The sequence below is a fragment of the Schistocerca americana genome, chromosome 9, assembly GCF_021461395.2.
Source record: "Schistocerca americana isolate TAMUIC-IGC-003095 chromosome 9, iqSchAmer2.1, whole genome shotgun sequence".
Lineage (NCBI taxonomy): Eukaryota > Metazoa > Arthropoda > Insecta > Orthoptera > Acrididae > Schistocerca > Schistocerca americana.
Genome location: NC_060127.1, coordinates 166,265,060 through 166,288,415, shown reverse-complemented (window position 1 = coordinate 166,288,415; position 23,356 = coordinate 166,265,060). Strand labels below are relative to the sequence as shown.

General features: G+C 39.8%; 2 protein-coding genes across 2 annotated transcripts in view; one reads left to right on the top strand and one right to left on the bottom strand.

Annotated features, from left to right (window-relative positions):
* The window catches only part of LOC124551265 (pecanex-like protein 1), a 292,683-nt gene extending 282,495 nt beyond the window's left edge, over positions 1-10,188 (bottom strand). The window contains exons 1-2 of the mRNA XM_047126263.1: positions 9,926-10,188; positions 9,429-9,619 (exon numbers count right to left, since the gene is read on the bottom strand). Coding sequence (XP_046982219.1) covers positions 9,429-9,619; positions 9,926-10,078 — 344 coding nt within the window. The 5' untranslated portion in view covers positions 10,079-10,188. The remainder of the gene's footprint in view (positions 1-9,428; positions 9,620-9,925) is intronic.
* Positions 10,189-11,018: 830 nt separating this feature from the next.
* LOC124550777 (mitogen-activated protein kinase kinase kinase 10-like) overlaps positions 11,019-23,356 on the top strand; it is a 680,343-nt gene continuing 668,005 nt past the window's right edge. The window contains exon 1 of the mRNA XM_047125500.1: positions 11,019-12,436. Within this exon, the coding sequence (XP_046981456.1) occupies positions 11,572-12,436 (865 nt within the window). The 5' untranslated portion in view covers positions 11,019-11,571. The remainder of the gene's footprint in view (positions 12,437-23,356) is intronic.

Here is a 23,356-nt window from a genome sequence, read left to right as displayed (position 1 = left end):
GCAACTTCACCCAATGATTTTAGAAATTCTGATGGAATGTTATCTACCCCTTCTGCCTTATTTGATCGTAAGTCCTTCAAAGCTCTTTTACATTCCGATTCTAATACTGGATCCCCTATCTCTTCTAAATCTACTCCTGTTTCTTCTTCTCTCACATCAGACAAATCTTCACCCTCATAGAGGCTTTCAATGTATTCTTTCCACCTATCTGCTCGCTCCTCTGCATTTAAGAGTGGAATTCCCATTGCACTCTTAATGTTACCACCGTTGCTTTTAATGTCACCAAAGGTTGTTTTGACTTCCCTGTATGCTGAGTCTGTCCTTCCGACAATCATATCTTTTTCGATGTCTTCACATTTTTCCTGCAGCCATTTCATTTTAGCTTCCCTGCACTTCCTATTTATTTCATACCTCAGCGACTTTTATTTCTGTATTCCTGATTTTCCTGGAACATGTTTGTACTTCCTCCTTTCATCAATCAACTGAAGTATTTCTTCTGTTACCCATGGTTTCTTCGCAGCTACCTTCTTTGTACCTATGTTTTCCTTCCCAACTTCTGTGATGGCCCTTTTTAGAGATGTCCATTCCTCTTCAACTGTACTGCCTACTGCGCTATTCCTTATTGCTGTATCTATAGCGTTAGAGAACTTCAAACGTATCTCGTCATTCCTTAGTACTTCCGTATCCCACTTCTTTGCGTATTGATTCTTCCTGACTAATGTCTTGAACTTCAGCCTACTCTTCATCACTACTATACTGCGATCGGAGTCTATATGTGCTCCTGGGTACGCCTTACAATCCAGTATCTGATTTCGGAATCTCTGTCTGACCATGATTTAATCTAATTGAAATCTTCCCATATCTCCCGGCCTTTTCCAAGTATACCTCCTCCTCTTGTGATTCTTGAACAGGGTATTCGCTATTCCTACCTGAAACTTGTTACAGAACTCAATTAGTCTTTCTCCTCTTTCATTCCTTGTCCCAAGCCCATATTCTCCTGTAACCTTTTCTTCTACTCCTTCCCCTACAACTGCATTCCAGTCGCCCATGACCATTAGATTTTTGTCCCCCTTTACATACTGCATTACCCTTTCAATATCCTCATACACTTTCTCTATCTGTTCATCTTCAGCTTGCGATGTCGACATGTATACCTGAACTATCATTGTCGGTGTTGGTCTGCTGTTGATTCTGATTAGAACAACCCGGTCACTGAACTGTTCACAGTAACACACCCTCTGCCCTACCTTCCTATGCGTAACGAATCCTACACCTGTTACCATTTTCTGCTGCTGTTGATATTACCCGATACTCATCTGACCAGAAATCCTTGTCTTCCTTCCACTTCACTTCACTGACCCCTACTATATCTAGATTGAGCCTTTGCATTTCCCTTTTCAGATTTTCTAGTTTCCCTACCACGTTCAAGCTCCTGACATTCCACGCCCCGACTCGTAGAACGTTATCTTTTCGTTGATTATTCAATCTTTTTCTCATGGTAACCTCCCCCTTGGCAGTCCCCTCCCGGAGATCCGAATGGGGGACTATTCCGGAATCTTTTGCCAATAGAGAGATCATCATGACACTTCTTCAATTACAGGCCACATGTCCAGTGGATACACATTACGTGTCTTCAATGCAGTGGTTTCCATTGCCTTCTGCATCCTCATGTCGTTGATCATTGCTGATTCTTCCGCTTTTAGGGGCAATTTCCCACCCCTAGGACAAGAGCCTAAAGTAGACAGCACAAAGAGTGAGGATACTGTTACTACAGAGGATGATGTAATGCAGAGACTTCTTTAGGGCACACAGCACCCAGGATGCGGTCGCAACTGTTGTACTGGCCAGTTCCCAGCACAAAGGAAGAGAGCCAAATAAAATTAATTTGATAATTCCAACCACACATTTGAGTTGCCTACAAAATTTTGAATTCATCAATAATACTCCAAGACTGCACATATCTTTAATAGACAAGTCATAAAACTGAATATATCACTTTGTGCAATTAAGGTAATTTAACCCTGTTAATGAGTATCACCAAAGGATTGCTTACATGGAGGACCATCAAATGGAGTGGGCAGAGTAATTTTCAAACTCTCCGTTTGGTTAATGTAGAAAATGTTCAAAACGTTGAATTTCTAAACAATTCCTGGCTATTACATTTGAATGTAAGGTGAAGCCATGTGGTGGTGTAGGCATATCCGTTTTCCCTTGTTCGGAGAATTCGCACCTAAACAGGTGTCCCAACCTAGAGGCAATGAGACTGCGCCATCCTCACAGTCAAATGAGTATAACCGCCTGCCTGAGAGGGAAAGCCAATATGCAGAAAACACCAAGTCACCGAGTTGAAACGTAAGACCACCATTTACAATTATCATCGTAGCTATAGCATACGTTGTCAACACTACATATGCAGGATGCAAACTATCACATTTCTTCTTCACCTCCTGATACGTCAGTTGGTCTAGAGGCTTGTATTCTTAGATGTTCTTTTCTCGTTGGCAGATCTTGCATTCCGGTGAACAGGGGGAATGGTGCTATCTACAGTTAACAGAGACAGGGGGAGGAAGGGGGGGGGGGTCTCACAAAACATTTGCGTGCAACTGGCATCCACAATCCCTACAGACGGGGCTAGCATTACAATGCGAAGAGAGTTTCACACCACATAGATACACAATCACCTTAACCTTTTGAGGCAGTTAGTCACCCCGAGAAGCCAAGATGAAGGTCCAATAGCAACCCTACTGTCCTTTGGCTCCTACTGGACATGATGGACAAACTGCATGCCCTTCACTTAAAATTGGCATGCAATTCGTCATCGGTCTGTAAAAGAAGGCTGCAGTGGAAGACGATACCCTGAACCATACTGAGACTGTTTTGGGGTGGAGAGCAGGGTGATAGCTACAGGAATATCACCCAACTTGTCATACGGGAGCAGCATTCTTTATTAGATAGGGGATGCCATTTAATCCGAAGTGAACCACTCTTCAGATCTGAGATTGCGCTACTTCCCCAAACCAATTCCCAAGGTGTTCAACAAAGAATAATGACTTTGTGACGAGAAAGGAATCCCCATTGGTTCTTTAGCAAATCAAATATAGGGGAGTATTTCTCCCCTTCTCTCTTAACACTGTACTCCTCACACAACATACCCAGTGAAGGAAACATTTTGGGGTCATACCTCCCTGTAGTGCAAGAAACCTGTCTTTCAGAAAGGACTGCAGGGGACATGCATCCACCAGTGGGAGAAAGCTTAATCAACTTCCTATGCAACTAATCGACTGCAGTGCTACCTACTCCAAACAAGTGCTCTCCCCAAAGGTGCCACCCAGCCTCAGCAAACAGCTGCCTGGCCAGTAATCTGTTGTCCAGAGTCCCCACGTCCCACCCCCGATTGGCACATGTTCTCGGCACGTGTGAGCAGTTGCCAGCTCAAGCACCAAAAGTGCGATCTCTGTGTGGAGGGGGGACCACCACTACCCCTCCCCCACCATCCCCACAAAAGGATGGCTACGGTGTTGGGTTTTGAGCATATTCCTGTTGCCAGATAGGAAGGATGCAAAGAAAGCACTGCAAAAACGGGGAATATACACCGCATTGGGAAAAAACACAACAATGGGGGGACCATGTAGTTTAGGAAGAGAGAGTGTGTAAAGTGCCAGAGGGGAGGAGGAGTAGTCACGAATGTCTAAAATCTTAAACCAAATCCAGGTGTGGTCATCAGCAAGAAAACCACCAATTGGAAAGGCATAGGGGGCAAAAGAACAGTGGAAGAATGGGCTTGCAGCCTGGAAAGGAAAGTAGTGCTGCGAGGGCTGGAGGTCCAGGTTGGTCCAGCACATACTCACAAATTAGTTGCGAAACCTCTGGGAGATCTAGCACAGATGTGTTTAGAGGAAATCTATTGCGTAGCAATGATCACTAAATTAATATAAGGGCATTTTGAAGTTGAACTGGCCTTAGACAACGAGGTGCATTATCTCCATTACATACTTTTTAATTTAATTTTAGAAAAGATAGAGAGAACAAGAAATTAAACCTAGCTGGTACAAAACTGAGTAATAACACAATAAATCCACTTGCATATGTGGACGGTATTGTTCTACCGAGCTGTAGCAAAGAGGACTTGCAGCTCATGACAATTACGGAAATACTGCAACGGAAGCAAGTTTACAAATTGATGATGAGAAAACTATGTACATGGTCATGAGCAAGGTTTCCTATAATGATAGCCCATTGACAGCTGGAATAACTTTTGAAAGAATAGACATTTAAATATTTGAGAACAATTTTTAGCAAGCACAACAGAATAGAAATTCAGATTAAAGCAAGGATTGCAGTGGCAAATAGAGCATATTTCGGCTCACAGTTTTGAGATGTTTTAAAAGCAGACTATACCAGAGCGTAATTCTCCTGACAGGTCTGTATGGTTCAAACAATTCCCTTATAGGAAACAAATGAACAAAAACTACTTGTCTTCCCAGGCCAAACCAACAATTAACACAAAGCTGCAGCATCACAACATCGAGAAACCAGATTACTTTAAATATCTAGGTGAAAATCTAAACACAAAAAGTGAAAAAGATTCAATTAAAATCAAAAGCAAAAAATTAAAAGAACTTATATGAAAGTGAGAAATCTGCACAAAAAATGTTTTTCTAGAGATGTTAAATTAAGGCATTATACCACAGTTGTAAAACCAGTATCCTTTTTGGTTAAGAAACATTCCTTTTTATCAGGACACAACATGACATTACAAGATCTGGAGGAGACAGAAAGAAGGATCTTGCAAAAAATATTAGGTCAAATCGAGGACAAAGATGGCAACTGGGTTTTGAGATTAAATATGGAACTATTCTCATTCTGCCCTAAAACAACAGATGAGATCAGGAAAAGATGCACTACACTCTTAAGGACATCTAGTGAGAACAAAGGAAGACAGATTAACAAAAAAAGATTCACACATTCTTCCAATACAGTAAAGCAGACAAAGGCAAGACACAGAAGGACTTAGAAGAAATGCACACTGAATAGGATGTCTTATTCAACTGAGACAAATTCAGACTAGAAGTAAAAAAATTCAGATGTCTTCAGAAAGATGAAACGAATATGAAAATAACTGGAGTCAAAGTGTCAAATGAGAGGACAAGAGCTTATTCTGAGAAAATTAGAGTGTTCTGGAGAAGGATGAAGGAAAAGAGAAATAAATAGTTACCTCGATGTGGCCGTTATTTGATCCAGGGAAAAAGAAATTAACAAAAATTAAAAAAATAGAGTTGCTGGTGCTTTATGCCCCCACAATGTTGGAATTCTACAAATGAAATGATTTCTGCTTGAAAAATCACAGATTAATTTCTGAATAGACAGCCTGTGTATGGTTGGTTTACATTTATAAAGTCTTATAATAGAAAGACTATAAACAAGACATTTATATGAAACAGAACCAGTTATTAAATGGCCAGTGTTATAAAGGTATTACCATTAATGCCTGGTGCCAGACATTGATTTTCTTATACACTTTTAGTACCTCAACAATCTTTGCTTCATAATATAAACTTCCGGTCAGTATGAATTAGTGGAACAGAAGGTAACACACTGTGTAAACTGTAATTATGCCCCATTTTTCTACTCTGGGGTCTATAAAACTATGTCACAAAACGGTTTCGTATCTCACCTGACAAAGATTTAAAACAGAGGATACAGTGACAGTTCCTACACACAACTGCCATGAAAGATCAAAAATGCATTGAAACAAGCGTTCAGTTCATAGTGCTGTGGAATGTGGGAAAAAAAACACAAATTGGCATTCATAAGAAGAAGAACAACACCAAAAATGCAACAGGAGCATAATATGTCCACGCAACCTGCCACTGATTATGTCTTGCAGAAAATAAAGGCAAAACGCGTATGGCACTAAAATTGTGTTTTATTCCGTTGCTGTCAGACGGTCCATAAGTAAAAATTGTCAATATACAGTAATATTACACGCAACTGAGGAAGACAGGACTACAAAAGTTGAAGATGACAAATTTTTGTGCCTGTCAGAACCATAGAGAAAATCTTGAAATAATGTGGCAGATTACACAAAGGAAGTACCGTATTTAAGGCTCCATGGTGTAGCTAACAGTTGTCAAATTTGGGACCAGGAAAAAGCAGAGGAACAAGAAAAGTTGTTCTAATCCTCTGAATAATTGTTGGAAAGATATCGACTAAGTGTGAACTGAGCACTTCTAATCACTTTCATTGCCAAAAATAAAGTGTTTGATAACGTACACCGGAAAGACATCTTTCAAGTCCCTAAAAGTCTTGAAGTAGACTACAGACATAAGGATAATTCACCAATTATACAGCAAGAATGTAGTAATTGTACAGGCACACAAAAACATGTAAATATTATAATAGGAATTAGGCACTAATGTTGTCTATCACCATCGATATTCAGCACTTACATAGAAGAAGTAATTAAAGAATTCTGAAACACAAGCACTAAAGCATTAAAAATAAATGGGAAACCTCACAACATAATCAGAACCCCGTCGCAGTCACAGGAGAGTGTGTTTGGATGTCTGTGGGGTTGTGTGTATAAATGTGTGTACTTTAGCTAGTAAAAGAGCAAGAGCTTGAAAACTAATGTCAACATGTTTCCTGGGAAGCACAGAGTTCAGTAAGATATGGGAATTCAGATATTTGGGTGCTTGATGAAATATGCAAGTGATAACATCCAAAATTGCTGTGGCCAAAGATTCATTTTACAATAATATGACATTATTAACATCGAGATCTACAGAAGTAAAGATGTAGTTTGTAAAAACATTCATGTCAAATGTAGCAAGCTAATGCTTAGATAGACGGACGACAAGGAAAAATTAAAAATAACTGAACTGGAACCTCCCAATAGGGTGACAAAGAGATATCAGAAAGGATGAAGGAAAAAAGAAGCCCATATCATCACAAGAACGATTCCACATTCATCTCTACTTTGCTTATATAGCCTATTTCCATTAACACATCACACTTTTGGCTAGTCACTACAAATCATCTGCATCTACAAGATTGCTCTGCAATTCAAAATTAAGTGCCTAGCAGTGGTTTCAACTGAACCACCTTTAAGCTACTTTTCTACCATTTCACTTCCGAACACAGTGTGTGAAAAACTAACATTGAAATATTTCTGTGTTAGCTCTGATTTATCTTATGTTATTATGTTGATCATTTCTACCTATGCAGGTAGGCGGCAGCAAAATATTTTCACACGCCCAAGGATAAAGTTGGTGATTGAAATTTGATGAGAAGGTTCTGCCACGGCAAAAAACTCCTTTGCTTTAATGATTACCACCCCAATTCACATATCATATCCATGACACTTTCTACCTTATTTTGCCCTTCTTTGAGTGTTTTCAGTGTCCTACATCAACCCTATCAGATGCAAATCCCACACTGCACTGCAGACAAGTGTAGTGTAAGCAGTCTCTTTAGTAGATCTGTCTCATTTTCTAAGTGTTCTGAAAATTAATCACAGTCTTTTCCTTGCTTTTCCCACTACATTATCTACATGAGTGTTCTAATTTAAGATATTTGTAATTGTAATCCTGAAGTATTTAGTTGAGTTTAAAGCCTGCAGAGTTGTGCGATTTATCATGTAACTGAAATTTGGCGAATTCTTTTTAATGCTCATGTGGACGACTTCAAACTCTTTATCATTTAGAGTCAACTGCCACCTTTTGCAACACACAAATATCTTGTCTAAATCACTTTGCAATTCATTTTGACCATCAGCTTACATTACATCATGGCAGATGACAGAATCATTTGTAAACATTCTACGAGGACTGCTCAAATTGTCTCCTAAACTGTTTATGTAGATCAAGAACAACAAAGTATCTGTAACACTTCCTGGGGGAATGCCTGATATTACTTCTGTTTCACTTTATTACTTTCAGTCAGTTATCACCAACTATGACCTTACTGACAGGAAATCGTGAATCCAGTCACACAATTGAGATGATACTCCACCAGCATGCAATTTAATTAGAAGCTGCTCGTGAGGAATCAGCAGCAGCAGCAGCAGCAGCAGCCGCAGAAGACTAGAGGTAACAACAACAAAACAATAACACAGTGCAGCAATGCATGAAACATGAAAACACTGCGCTAATACAGTAGATGGGATAGTAAATACTGCACTCTTACTAAGTAGACTCATCTGCAAAACTAGTGTACACAGAGAACTTTATTCTTCCCTCCTTTCTGCAACAGGTGTGAAGGGAAAACACTGAGGATTATGGTGCCAATAGCAATACTATACACCATCAACATAAATGCTAATTTACACTCTATAAACATTAAATTCCCATTAATGCAACAAATGTATACATGTTATTACACACTCAACATTCAAACATTAACTAGTGAATGCTCCAACATTCATCCTGAATTCTTGAAACCCTATAAATCTGTTTTTCCATGAAATAACGCTACATCCTACAAGGGGTGTTGTTATTCACAGCCAAAACAATTATCTGCAAGTGTGTACTAATATTTCCTCCTCATCGCTTTGTCACTTTTTGAGGCAACTGCACAAAAACGAGTTGAGATGACATATCAGCGTCTTTCAAGTGCCATCATATTGAAAAAGTACGTCAATTCATTACTTCTGAATACAGTATTATTAAAAAACAAACACCAATACCTCACCAAACAACAACCAATCACTTTGTTCACATTCTACACAGTCATCAACATACTAAATTGTGTAGGATGCCAAACAAGTGACGTTAATGACGACCAAAACACAACACTGGATAATGAACTTAAAAAAGTGACGAAAGAATTATTTGAACCTAAAATCATTTGCTTTGTTTACTCATACGTCGCATTAACATGGCTTTTCAGCCAATTACTTCATGACATAAAACAATTAATCACATAATATTACGCATTTCGAATTCACGTTTCTAAGCCCCTGGAGAAAAATGTGCACTACTATGTGAAAAACAAATAGCAACCTACGATTTTGATGAGTGGTGACTTTGTGAACAGGTTAACTTGTCAAAACAATCATTTTGTGGTCCAAGCTCCTTTTGTTGTCCGCGTTTTCTTCTTAATATGTAAAAAGGAAATGTGGTTCTCGCTTGTGCAAATAATTTTCTCTTTTTGCTGCCCATAAACGTCTGGGAGAAGTTTTTCCTTCTTCGGTCGCTTTTATTTAACAACTTTAAAATATTATATCTAACAAACAAAACCCACTGACGATGGAGAAACTTCTCCGAAACATGTATGAGTAGTAAAACAGGAAAAAAATTGTTTTTGCTCAAGGCAGAACCACATTTCCTTATTTAATCATTCCTTTAAGTCTTCGAATATGATTGTCAAATCACATTATTTCATAGCGGGACTCGCAGTGTTGACATTAGAAAAATAACAGCACTCACAATCTTGAACGGAAGGTCACATCCTCTGCATGTCGTCGACATCCGTCGCGAGCATCGAACTCTTCTTCACGCACACATTCTGAAGTGTCATACACATGATGAAGCCACATATTGGTTGCTTTCAGCACACCAAATAGGGCAGCAATTGCAGTGCAATATCCCGCCCATGCCGTTAGTGTAGGTGGAAAAAACTGTAAAGAAACTGACACTTCAGAGATTGCAGATGATACGACGTATCAAAAACTAAAAACTCGAAAGCTTACAACCGCTCACAAACAGAAACACTTCTTCCAGAAAGAGCTAATATGCCATAGAACACTTATTTGCTTTTCACAAGACAGTTTAACACCAATCAACTGCAGAAAACAGTTTACTATTCTGGTAAATAGCCTGACCTCTTTCAAATCTAGTATTCGTCACAATCTAACTTAGTCATATTTAAAACCATCAGCGAGAAAAGGACAGGCTGATTCATGGTATGACTGAGCAGCACTCACCAAGTACACCGTAAATGGTAGACATAGCAGGAACAACCAAACATAAAGATGAAATGTATTGCAGAATATATCCTGGTGTGGATCGTAAAACCAGCCTCCTGTAAGTGAAGCCCATACACCCTGACGAAGAATTTCAAGCGTTTGGGATCCCATATTCACACGCTTTCATTTTTTGGGGCATTTTTCATGCTGTGGCTACTCAAATTTCACGGAACATTCAAGACTGCCGTACACTGATGGAACAATCGATGTCTTCCCCAAGCAGACATCTTGAACTCTGTATTATCACGTGGGTGAATTTCAACCAATGCTATTGCTTGTCACACCCTATTTTGATCGTCATATCCATGCATTGATAACAAAGTTTGTAGATTGTCAATTGTAAAAACATGATCGTCGGAATGTAAATATATGATGTGAATCGAATATCAGCTAATTGCCATCAGGTGGGATACAGCGAACAGCCAGAGACAGTCAGTTTTAAACTAAATATTACGTGCTACCATCACAGCATACTGATCGAGACGTATAGTTTACAAAATTAGGTAGTAAGCTATGAGCAGCTATAATTTTTACTGTGAAAGCGAAACAATAAATAGAGCTTGTATAACTTCATTTTGTTTCAGACAGATTTTATTATAAAGTCTCCTCAGTATTCCATAGCATTTGAGATAAGCTAGAGGCATGTTTATAACATAATTAATTCAACATAGGAAGCAATAGTGTCGCTAGCTCTAAAACTATCAACACCTGCAGCAATTAGCCACATTAGCTTTCCTACAAAGCACTTGATTAGAATAGTACTCTTTAATAACATTATTAAACTATTTTTATACCACAATGCTTTCCCTACAGTGTGTTGCGAAGTGTTTCTGTAGTACATAAACATCACGAAATTATAAATATACTAATTACTGGTTCAACTTCAGTATTGTGGAAGTTAACTTTCGATAAGCTTTGCACGCAGATACACGTTACTATCTGAGGAATGGTAGCGACATCTGTGGACAGTGCGCGCGAACTACGTATACATTCCGCACTTCTGTCTCTGATGTCAGTGGTTAGCTATTTGCTGATCAGTCAACGTTTCCAACATGGCTGATGTTAATAGCAGGTTACTATGAGTGCTCTCTATTTGCAGATTTTCTTTGTAGGATATCTCAAACACGGGGAGTGCGTTCACGAGAGGGAAAGCGCGTTACCGGTAGTGATGTGCGGGTGCTAAAAGTGACGTTTCCGTGTGCCGTGGTCTCACTTCAACGACAGTGAATGTAGGCCATGAGAAGTGGGCCAGCTCTCAGTTGGGTCGTTTCGGTGGCGGAGGTGGTGGAGGCGGTGGCGGCGGCCGGTGTTGTTTCTGTGGACTGTGAGCAGCAAAACCAGCTCGAGAAGTGTCACTCGTGCGGCGAGTTCAGATTCAGCGGTGCGAATTCGTCGTATCCGTGCTCACCTCCGGACCAAGGTGCAGTGGGAGCAGACGTGCCTAGAGCCGGTGTGTTTTGGTCGGCGACGGAAACCACGGAGGCTGTTGCGACGGCGTCACAGTGGTGCCGCGGCAGGGCAACAGGAGAGGACGAGGACCACGGGAGCTACGTCGATAATACCATCAGCGAAGACGGTGAGATCGGCGGCAACGGGGACGACGAATGCCTCCGCTATTGACGACGTCCATGGAACGCAGCAAACCGGCGGCGTACTGTAGTAGCAATGGCCGCGAGGACGTGTACACGACGAGCACCGCGCAACAGACCAGCAACAGCAGCAGCCCCGTCAAGCCCGGGGGCGGTCCCACCTCTTACAGCAGCAGCTGCTCGTCGACGCCGCGCAAGGTGGCCAGCTCCACCTCCTCGGGCGCCGATCCGCACTCCTTCTGGACGGCGCTATACGATTACGACGCCCAGGGCGAGGACGAGCTCAGCCTGCGGCGGGGCGAGCAGGTGGAGGTGCTGTCAAAAGACTTCAAGATCTCGGGTGACGAGGGCTGGTGGACGGGCAAGATCGGCGACAAGGTGGGGATCTTCCCGGCTAACTTCGTCACCAACAACGGCGGCGTGCTAGCGGAGCGCGTCGCCAGCGTCATCGGCGACTCTGTGCAGCCCGTCGAAATCAACTTTTCCGAGCTGGAGCTGGAGGAGGTGATCGGCGTGGGCGGCTTTGGTAAGGTGTACCGCGGCTTCTGGCGCGGCCAGGAGGTCGCCGTCAAAGCGGCGCGCCACGACCCCGACGAGGACATCGCCGTCACGCTGGACAACGTGCGCCAGGAAGCGAAGCTGTTCTGGCTTCTGGAGCACGAAAACATCGTGTCACTGAAGGGCGTGTGCCTGCAGCTGCCCAACCTTTGCCTGGTGATGGAGTACGCGCGGGGCGGCTCTCTCAACAGGGTACTGGCAGGCCGCAAGATCCGCCCCGACGTGCTCGTCGACTGGGCCATCCAGATCGCCCGCGGCATGAACTATCTGCACAACGGCGCTCCCGTCTCCCTCATCCACCGAGACCTCAAGTCCTCTAACGGTGAGTGCGTGTGCTGCCACTTTCTACCCACAACGATTCTTTATTGTTCCATATCTACTATCTTTGTCGGATTTGTAGAAGTACTGCGTTAGCTCTCTGACAAGCCTTGCTGTCGCTTCCTATGGTGTTGACAGATTCAGCCATTATTGTTCTTCGGCGATTCCTTCGTCAGAACAAATCTAGGGCTTTATGGAGCAAGTAAAAGTAGGCATATACATTTGCCTGACATGTTTAGATTAAATTAGATATACTCCTTGTTCTGTAGACCCATACTGAGGAGTCCCTCAAGTATGTTAAACAGATCAAAACAATAATAGGCCTACATAAGTTCTAAAATTGATGTGCCAATGATTCTTGCACAGAGTGTATGAAATTACTCCCATAAATTAGGAGTAAGCCAGAGAGATCTTTAAAATATTTTCATTTAGGAAGGAAAAACAAACCAGTCACGAAAGAAAAAAATCTTTCATATATTGCAGTGCATGTAAGTCTTTGGTAGTTGTTGTTACCATCAGTTTACAGTTTTTTGCATTAATTACATTATTGCACACTAAAGATGTGCGGATGTCAATTTTATGTAGTTACTTGGTAGAAGAAATTCTGTCATTAATAATACATTTTCAATATCGTAAAAGTGTTATTCTGTTTGTGCTTAATGGTTATAAAAATACACAAAGAAATTAGCAAGAATTCTGCATTCCCAGATAGCCTATACTAATTTGATATTATTTGTTTACAACTTCTTCCCGATTATGATTACAGAGATACTTGCAAAGTTTTGTTGTAAAGGTCTGTGGCTGAAATTTTCGTTGTTACAGACTGATATGCAGCATAGGCCTAACTCAAGATCTAGGTAGAGAGAGAGGGGGGGGGGGGGGGAGAGTGAGTTCATTGATAGAATTATTGGTCATAAACATTCTATTTCAGTAAGACATATTTGTATTCTTGTTGTGCAATGCTGTGGTACGAAAGAAACTAATTTTTGTGATTACTGTCAGTTAAGCATATATCAAGATTTAAAAACACTAGAAATCATAAAAATAATTTTTAAAAATCTTTCAAGATACCTGTTTAGCTGCTCTACATATTGCCTTTGTTGGCTGCTTTTATAAATACAGTTTTGAACAAAGCTGTTTTTCAGTAGCCATATATTAAGTCTGATGCTGTTCCTTTCAAGGTGTCTGTATCAAAGGCTGGAATATGTTTAATTTTTGACTTGATCACGTCTGCTCTAAACTTCAACTACTACCGTTTCGCATTTTAACTTTACGGCTTTTAAATTTTCAGTCTGATGAAGTCGTGCTTAGAGGTTTCGAAACTTATATAAAACTATTAAACAATTATTTGCAACTGGTTGGCTGTGTTATTTCTCCACTGAGATGGTAATGTATTTAATTTCACCACATTAACCCACAATAAGAATCCATAACCTAAGGGAACTGAAATTACTTAAACTGTGTTAGAAATTGTACTTCGTTAAAGAAATTCAAGAGTTGAAAACTAATGGTTATTAGTTACTTATGAATCATATAATTTATATGATTTATTCCTCTAATGATGTATGATGAGTCAGTTTACAGTGTGTGTAAATATACATGATTTGTTTGTGTATATGACTGCATGCTGGTCTGTCAGTTTAACAAAAGCTACAGAGCCTTAAATTTAATACAAATCAACATATTAGTCACTGTCACTACTCATGTTTCATTTTTTATTTGTTTATATAATAAAAGCTATCCAGAAGAAATGAATTTTTTAAGTATAAATTAAAACAGTTGTCAGCAGGAAAGCCCATATTTTGAGGGAAAACTACAGCATTCCCATACTATTTAACTGTGTCTGCTTTTTGACTACATTCATAACCGTAAAAAAGAAAAGAAAAAAAAGGGGAGCCATCTACTTTCTGTGAGACTCAAGTCCTGTCTTCATTGAATATAGGCCTGTTATCAAGCTGATAAGTTATATACTCCAACTGCACCTTCACAGTATACATATTCACAAATTAAATTTGGAATTAAAGATGGATGAGAAATTAATGTTCACAGTAGCAATATTTGAATACTACAGCTGTTATTGGCAGTAAAATGAGTTCTGTATGCAGTCACAAAAAATCTAATCACCTGCCCAGTCAAGTAAAATGTTTTACAGGTAGTAAATGTAATTCTGAAACCATTTCTTCTGGTTGTCAACTTCTAATCCATAGACAGATATTTATATAAACACAGGTGTCATATGTAGTAGAGCAGGAAAAATGTGTTGTAATAAGCCACTATGGTATGTAATGTTCTGTAAATAGTCAGTGTATAACATAATATTATGTACATACATATAATCATGTATCCATGTGTTTGTAACGAACAGATCAATAGTTTTTCAATTCTTGAATTTTATAATGAGATACTGTAATCTGTAGCTTGGTTGACATCATTTTACTTCCTGTTAGCTTATGAAATTTTTTGCGATAATGTGGTGAAATTAAAGGCAGCCAGGGTACCCTCTATTTTGCAAAAGCAAACAATAATTTTATTGTGTCAAGTACTTAACTGCACTTCTTGCTAAGGTTGCCTGAAAGTTTCTTGGAATCATGTAGCCAAGTCATTCGTAGTGAGTGTAGTCCTTATTGTAATCTCAACTAGCCTAATAATAAGTCAGTTTCAAGTGTACCATGGCATTTGCAACTACAGTACTAGATACAAATACTTAGGGTTCAAAGTCTCTTTCTATTCATATATTCTGCTGCATAGGTCTTTAATAAGCTTCTTGTAGATATAAGGCAAGAAACTGGAAATCCCTAAAAAGAAAATTAGAAGTATATTTTATCAGACACTTCTTTTCCAAGTTACCTGATTATCTAGATTCAAAGATTAAAAACCCTCCCAGCAAATTAACAGTTAAAGTAGGTCTCTGCTGTAACAGTAAGCAGATAATCGTTTTTCGGTAATTTCCAAGAATGATTGCCTCCCGAAGTCACGGGGTCAAAACAATACATACGGAACGTGTGATCCTAAATCGATCACGCGACTCTGGTGGCGGGCATTATGATCAATTACTTGTGATTGTCACTGTTATCTGTTTTCCATCATTCCCTTAGTTGCTCTATGTTACACACCTCCAAAAATTAATGGCAAAAGGGGACTTGTTCCTTTAGCATACACATCACACGGACTTTCATAATGACGACAACACAGACAACGTATAAGGTAAGCTGTCTCCGTTGTAATTACAAGTATCTTTTTAACGCTCTTCTTTTGTCGTTGCTTTAGTGACCACCCTAAACATACCAATAATGCCCGCCACCAGAATTGCGTGATTGACTTTTTTAGGATTGCACGTTTGATATGTATCGTTTGGCCCCCTGATTTCGAGAGGCAATCGTTCTTGGAAATTACCCATTTTTCTTTGGCAGTTATCATTGTAGTCCTGCAAATATATGCAAGCCATAGCAAACAGCTACTTTAATAACTGAGGAAACAATAGATTTTTTGCATATTGGCTTCACACTTTGGTCCAGAATTAGTACTGTAGTAGTAATATTGACATTTTTACTTTAAATCGTGCACTTTGTACTCTCACATGCATGTTTGATGTGTACTTCTCGGTCTACAATTTTTACATTTGTAGGTCATTTGCACGACAGGCTTTTGTTAACATATCCTGTAACTTATCTCTAACTACCATGTTGGTGGCATTCCAGGGGTCATAAATGGTATGTATCACATGTTAGTACCAGCTCAGGGGACAAAAGAGAGAACTTTATAAAAGTTTTGAGTGAAGGTGTAGGAATCAGGTAGACCTATAAGAGAATGTAATCAAAACCCGGAATCTGTTAGGCGTATAAGAGAATGTAAACAAAACCCAGAATCATCGTGCAGTCACTATTGCTATACTGTTAGTCTAGCTGTGAAGCCCTGTCGAGTGTTGGGATATTACTCACAATAAACTAAAAACTTGTGAATAATTATGTTGCGTTTACTGTACAGTAGCTGCAGAATTTCAGTGTTGGGGTACAGGTTTCACTTTCTTTTTCCGGAGCAAGCAATGTAATTTGTGTTCTCCAGTACCATATTACATTCACAAATTTAAATTACCAGAGTGTGTACTTTTTACCCACAGTTATGCATCAATTTCCACCTAACAATTGAAGTGAAGGCTGTTTAGCTGTTTTAGTGGTGTCCCTATTTCTGCTTAAACCATTATTGCTTCTGTTTTTGCACACTGCACGAGATTCCCCATATCCTCAACATTTAGTCTGACATTGCAGTGTATTTAGCAATTTACGTACACGGCGCCCAAATTGAACGGCGGTGACACTTTAATGAATTGTAGCACATTGTGGTCATTTTGGCAGTATGCTCTCAGGACTGTAGTCCAGTGTAAGTAACCTGTCTTCTGCACAACTCTAGCTTCCTGTTCTTTTCAGAATCTTTGGTGATAAGTCGGTCGTAGGTATTTTGGACGTATATATCGACCCGTATTGTGTCCAAAAAATATTATTTATGTTTCAATAAATATACTCCTATCACTTGAGAATAGTTATAAATGCTCTTATGTACAGTTAAAATTTGCTAGACTGCAATAAAATGTGATCTTAATAGGTACAGTTTTTGTGGACTGGTGGCATCGACTTTGATGAAAATCTCACTACCATTGAAAAAGACTAATAGAGGTGCCCTGGAAGGACAGATGCATAGGTTAAAGTGTAGCACGTGCACAGTGAAATAACTCAGAATAGTGAAATACCAAACAACAGAAAATCCAGGTGGGTTGCAACTACGCATAATATACAGGGTGTAAAGTATTTAAACCGACAAACTCTGGGGGGTTGTAGGGGACATCAAAACAAATATTTTCCCCTAATGTCATTTTTTCCTACAAGGAGTATTTAAACCGGTAGAGGAAGATTTCTCTGGCGGCAAATTAATTAAACCAACAAACACTTTTCCATTTTTCTATGACCAAGAGACCACACGTTGACACAACCCAATTTCAATTACAGTAGATTTTCAAAAAATGTGGGTTATCCTCACTTCAAACATGCAAATTGTGCATGTTGAAAACTCCATCACGCCAGAACGTTGCTTCATTGGTAAACAACACAGAGAATGGAAATGTAGGATGCGTTTCACACTGTTCCAGGTACCACTGCGAAAACTGAGCTCTGGGTGGATAATCAACTGCTTCTAGATTGTGGACACGCTGTAAGTGAAATGGACGTAACAATTGCTCTCGAAGGACTGTTCTTACATTTGTCTGATTGGTCCGCATGTTACGTGCAGTTGCACGAGTGCTGATTGAAGGATCCCACGCCACATGCTGCAAGACAGCTTCCTCAAATTGCAGCGTTCTTAAAGTGCGACAGTGTCCCTGTCTAGATAATCTGCTAAATGACCCGGTCTCACGCAGACTTTGGTACACAGCATCAAAGGTCGTATGATGTGGGATACGACGATTAGGATATTGTTGTTGATAAACCCAGTGTGGAACTCATCCGTTATGTTGCGCTACGTAGTACGCACCAACCATATCAGTGTACTCACTCCAGGTGTATCGCTCCATTAGTAAACAGAGACAATGCACTACTACACTGGTGGACAGCAGTTGCCTATAACTGAAGAGCGTAATACGCCCTCTAACAACTGAAGAGCGTAATACAGCCTCCAATGGAATCCTCATAGGAAAAAATGACGCTAGGGAAAAATATTTGTTTTGATGTCCCCTACAACCTCCCAGAGTTTCTCGGTTTAAATACTTTTCACCCTGTAGAGCCGGCCGAAGTGGCCGTGCCGTTAAAGGCGCTGCAGCCTGGAACCGCAAGACCGCTACGGTCGCAGGTTCGAATCCTGCCTCGGGCATGGCTGTTTGTGATGTCCTTAGGTTAGTTAGGTTTAACTAGTTCTAAGTTCTAGGGGACTAATGACCTCAGCAGTTGAGTCCCATAGTGCTCAGAGCCATTTGAACCATTTGAACTTTTCAGCCTGTAGAAGAAGAAATGCTGAGTCACAGGTAGGCACAATAGAAAGACTGTCAGAAAGTGAGCTTTCGGGCAACAAGGTCTTTATCGGAAATAGCTGAAATAACAAGCGCGCTTGCATACGCGCGCGCGCGCGCCCACACACACACACACACACACACACACACACACACACACACACACACACACACACACACACAGGAGACCGCAGTCTCCATCTGTTGAGGCTGGCAACTCCCCTTTTCATAATATTGTTGAATAGTAAAATATATTACTCAGCTTTGGCAGCAGATGCGTTGACAACAGTTCTCTGAACACAAACTAAATAATGGTCTCTGAAGTAAAGTCAGAAGAAAACTAATATTTTATCTCGACGTACTGTTCGAAGAACAGTTCATAATTGACAGTAGCGGTACTTGGTTAAATCTGTATGCAGGTGGTCTCTGTCCGTACACAACAATTCTTTTCACTATTCTGTTTCTGCTGAAGACTAACCACCGTCTATCTATCAGCCACTGTTTCTATCGCACAACTTGAAGGCGGAACAAATGTTGTGCGTTAACCTCCTAGTGAGACTGACTGACAGCTTGCAACTGACAACGTCTGCTCATCCGGAGTTACTTAAGTGCGCATCCCTCATCCTGGTGGCACTGCCCCTCCTGGAGGCACGATTGATTTGTTCATATCAATGTTCCTGCTGTGGATGGGCATCCACGGTACTTCTGGTACTCTCGTTCGATATCTCAGTACACGGTAACAGTTATCGTTGAGAAGGAAGAAAATGTGGAAAGTGTAACTCGGAGTGTACTGTAACTGAATAGATACTTACCCTCATTCACAATTTTTAAATTTTTCTACTTGACAACTTTTGATTATTTGCTCCTTTCAGTGTCACCAGTACTATGCAGAAGTCTATTTGTTACTTACATTTAGCATGTCATGTAGGAACTATTAAAAATATTGTGATTTTTAATTAAGGCGGTAGGACGTCAAATGGACCGACGTGGAGCAGGAGAGGCACCACAAGACATTTTATTTTCTACTGTCTATACTTTTACAAGTAGATTCATAAAACTTTCTCAGCATGACCAGGAAGGATTCGGGATTCACACTCGTAGCAGTGGAAGTTCAAAAACATAACAAGATAAGTTTTTTTACATGTGAAATTTCATCTTTTTTCACTTGCTATTGGCAGCATTTGTTGCTATAGGTACACTTTTCTTCATAAGTAAGAGAGACTGTTCGATGAATTTTGCACAACATACATACCATACTCACAGGTGTATGAAACTCTAGAATTTATTTAATTTATGAAAAAACGAATGATCTGTTGTATTTTAAACTTCATGTTTAGAAAAAACACAAATTTTGTAGTTAATTATCTCAATTTTTACCACAGTTTTTAATAGATTTGGAAAATTCTAGAGTTTCATACACCTGTAAGTATGGTTTGTACGCTGTGCAAAATTCATCAAAGAATCTCTCTTACTTGTGAAGAAAAGTGTATCTATAGCAACAAATGCAGCCAATAGTAAGCGAAAAAAATGATGAAATTTCACATAACAAAATAAATTTTTTTACATGTTTTTGAACTTCCACTGCTACGAGTGTGAATCCCGAATCCTTCCTGGTTGTGCTGACAAAGTTTTATGAATTTATTTGTAAAAGTATAGACAGTAGAAAATAAAATGTCTGGTGGTGCCTCTCCTGCTCCAAGTCGACCCGTTTGATGTCCTACCCCCCTTAAGTTACTTTGAGAAACTTCCGTACAAAAAAATCTATTGTAATAGGAGTTTGTGGACTCTTTGCAAAAACAACGAGTAACGTTGCATTTAAAACATTCTAGTACATAAACAAAATCACTTGCAACAAATATTTGGATATACTGAAGTTTTCCACGGAATATTAATTTTGGCAAAAGGAAGTTCGTCAATTGAAAATACAAATTTTTGTAACCACTCACATATAATATATTTAACATTACACATTTCAAAGAAACAGGCTTCCATCATCAGGTGCAGTTACGTCAGTTAATATGGCACAGATATGTTGCAGGCTACGACCTCCACAGAAAGGCTGTGCAACAGGTTAACCAAAAATCATGCATACAATACACCCACGGCATATCGGTGCAAATTCATCTAACGAAGTCATTACCCTCGCAGACATCTAATAGAAACTATAATACACTAAATGTGACTCGTTAAACCAGTTTATATTTTCAGTTGATACTCATAATAATCACAGTCAAACATAACAAAAAATGCTGACATTTGAAATGAAGTTACCAATAGATATACATTACAGAGGAGGAAGAAACCTACCTGTTGTGAAAACTATTGTGATGAGTCCTTAACTGATAAATGCCTTAACTGTTCATGTCACAAATATCAGTATGCCCCAGGAAAGTGTATAGGAAGAGCTATTGCATCATTTAGGGAAAAAAGGCACGAGACAGTTTTATAATCTTACCTGTTTGTCTCAAAAAGGCTTAAGTTCTCTAAAAAAATCTAGCCACATATTGAGAATTTTGGTATCGGATGTTGTTATTCAAGACATAAGTTTATACACCGGTTTATTTCTTCTCGAGCCTCTCTTTTTTTTTAGGCTGTAATGTCTCCTGTCACATGGTCATTGAGAAAAGACTGTTTATTTTTCTGACAGCCTACCTCAGGACAACAGAGGAGACTCATTTTCTTCAATTGTAATTTCTTTTTGCCCCCAGCAAACACTTTGATATTGTATGTGTTGTGTGAATAACAAAAGGTGTAACCCGTGTGCTTCGTAACTGGAATGCATAATTTTCATGCAGGGTTTTGGGTTATGTGTTTTAGTTTTTCCTACAGTCTGTTCTTCAGCATGCATGCAGGCCTGATGTCACTTTTGTAAATAGGAGAGGATTGGGCATAGTTTTGTAGCAGATAAAGAAAAACTTTTCCTGCTCTTCACCAGTTAACACAATTACGTGGTTTCATAAAAATGTAAAAAGTATAATGCAACCGTTCAATTGGAAAGTTGTATAAAAGGTTGTGCTGTTCTCATTTTGTTTCTTTAATATTTTGCACTGATTTAACTAATGCTTTTGACAGCATAGGGTATTGCATGTCTTTGAGTTATAACTTTGTGCATTTGTAATGTGTAAATAAAGCGCTCGGCTTATACTTAAATATTCATCCTGTTTGCAAGTGTCGTGCATAAACATAAAATTCCTCTTCTGTTTGTCTGGTTCCATTGTACTGAAGTATGTGGAAGAACTTAAACCTATTTGAGTGTGTACAGAATATTGCTTCGCAAAGATTTTAAATATAGATTGTTGACTGCTGGAATAAAGTGTAGAGTAATATTGATTACTAATAGTGTGATACTTTGTTATGGCTATTTTATCCCAGTGACTGCATTTAATGTAAAAAAAATAACAGCTTTACATAAAATGTATAGGCCTACTTGTCTGTTGGAATGTGAATAGAAGATTGAAAAGCAGAAGGATGCGAGTCTGTCAGAAGCAAACATTCCTTCCTCTTCATTAATTTTTCATTTCCTCCACCTTTGCTTTTCTCCTCATTGGTATTCACTGTGATCAGTGATTTAATTTTTTCCCCTTCTGTAACACCTGTTTCTGACTGTATCTCGCCGGCCGGGGTGGCCGAGCGGTTCTAGGCGCTACAGTCGGGAAACACGCGACCGCTACAGTCGCAGGTTCGAATCCTGCCTCGGGCATGGATGTGTGTGGTGTCCTTATCTTATGTTAGTTAGGTTTAATTAGTTCTAAGTTCTAGGGGACTGATGACCTCAGAAGTTACGTCCCATAGTGCGCAGAGCCATCCCCCCCCCCCCCCCCCCCCCCTCCCCACCCTGTATCCCTGATACACTTCTGTGCACTTCTGTGTTATTCACCTTAACTATTTCCTATTCACCTGTTGTCCTTCATAGCCCTAATAGTCCAGTCTGCAGGTTCTTTATGAAAGGTCCAGATTTTTTTACGAACTTGTAGTGTGTCGGATTTTTGTGGTCTGTGCTGTGGAATCAAAGTTGCAACCCCGAGTATTCTGCGCTAACTTAGGAGAGCTGAAAAACTGAAAAAGGTTGTCAATTTTTTTCATCTCCTTCACCCCCCTTACATCCTATGGCACACGCCACTCTGCATACTCTTTTGTCCATGTTGTGACTCAGTGGACAATGTTTTTCCCTTTATGATGTATAAATCTTTAACACAGTGCCTCCTGAAACACCTAAACACTTCAACCACCTTGGTTACAGAAGACCCACCATCTGAGCACCAACAATTTGCCTGTGTTCAAAGTCACTTAACTCTGACATATGCACCATCAACTACACAGAACAGTATTCTGACTGAGACTGACACTTGCAACCTTTTCAAGGCATTTCACAGGCTTGGCCACCATCTGCATATACAGTCAAGCTTGCACTTTTCACAGTGTCTCCATAGTTTTGCCCAACCCTCATAGATGTTACACACTGACCGGAATGTAGCATTTGTAGTTGTACGCCATCGAACGTTATGTAGAAGCCATTTACCTATACACAGATGCTGCATGTTCAGTGAATAGATGCATTGGAAAGTGTGCAGTCTCAAATTTGAACAATTCTCTCAGGTCATCATCAGGTAGCTTGGCAGTGCAAACTCATTGGAAGAGAGTGAAAGTATCGACTGTGCCTTTTGTGTCTGCAACTTTCAGCATATTTGAAACTGAGACTACAGTAACAACACTAGTTTTTCATTTCAACATCACGTCATCGACATTTTCTCGTCGCGTATACTTCATGTAATCGGTGTCAGTTCTTCGAGATATGAAACAGTTAACTGCTGCAATATCTATTGTTTGTGCGGTAAGTGACATATCTGTAGTCTTGGAACAATGGATGCTTGGAGAATTATGTAGTCACCTTCTCAGTATAACGACCACCTCTGGTAAAACAGATCATCATAT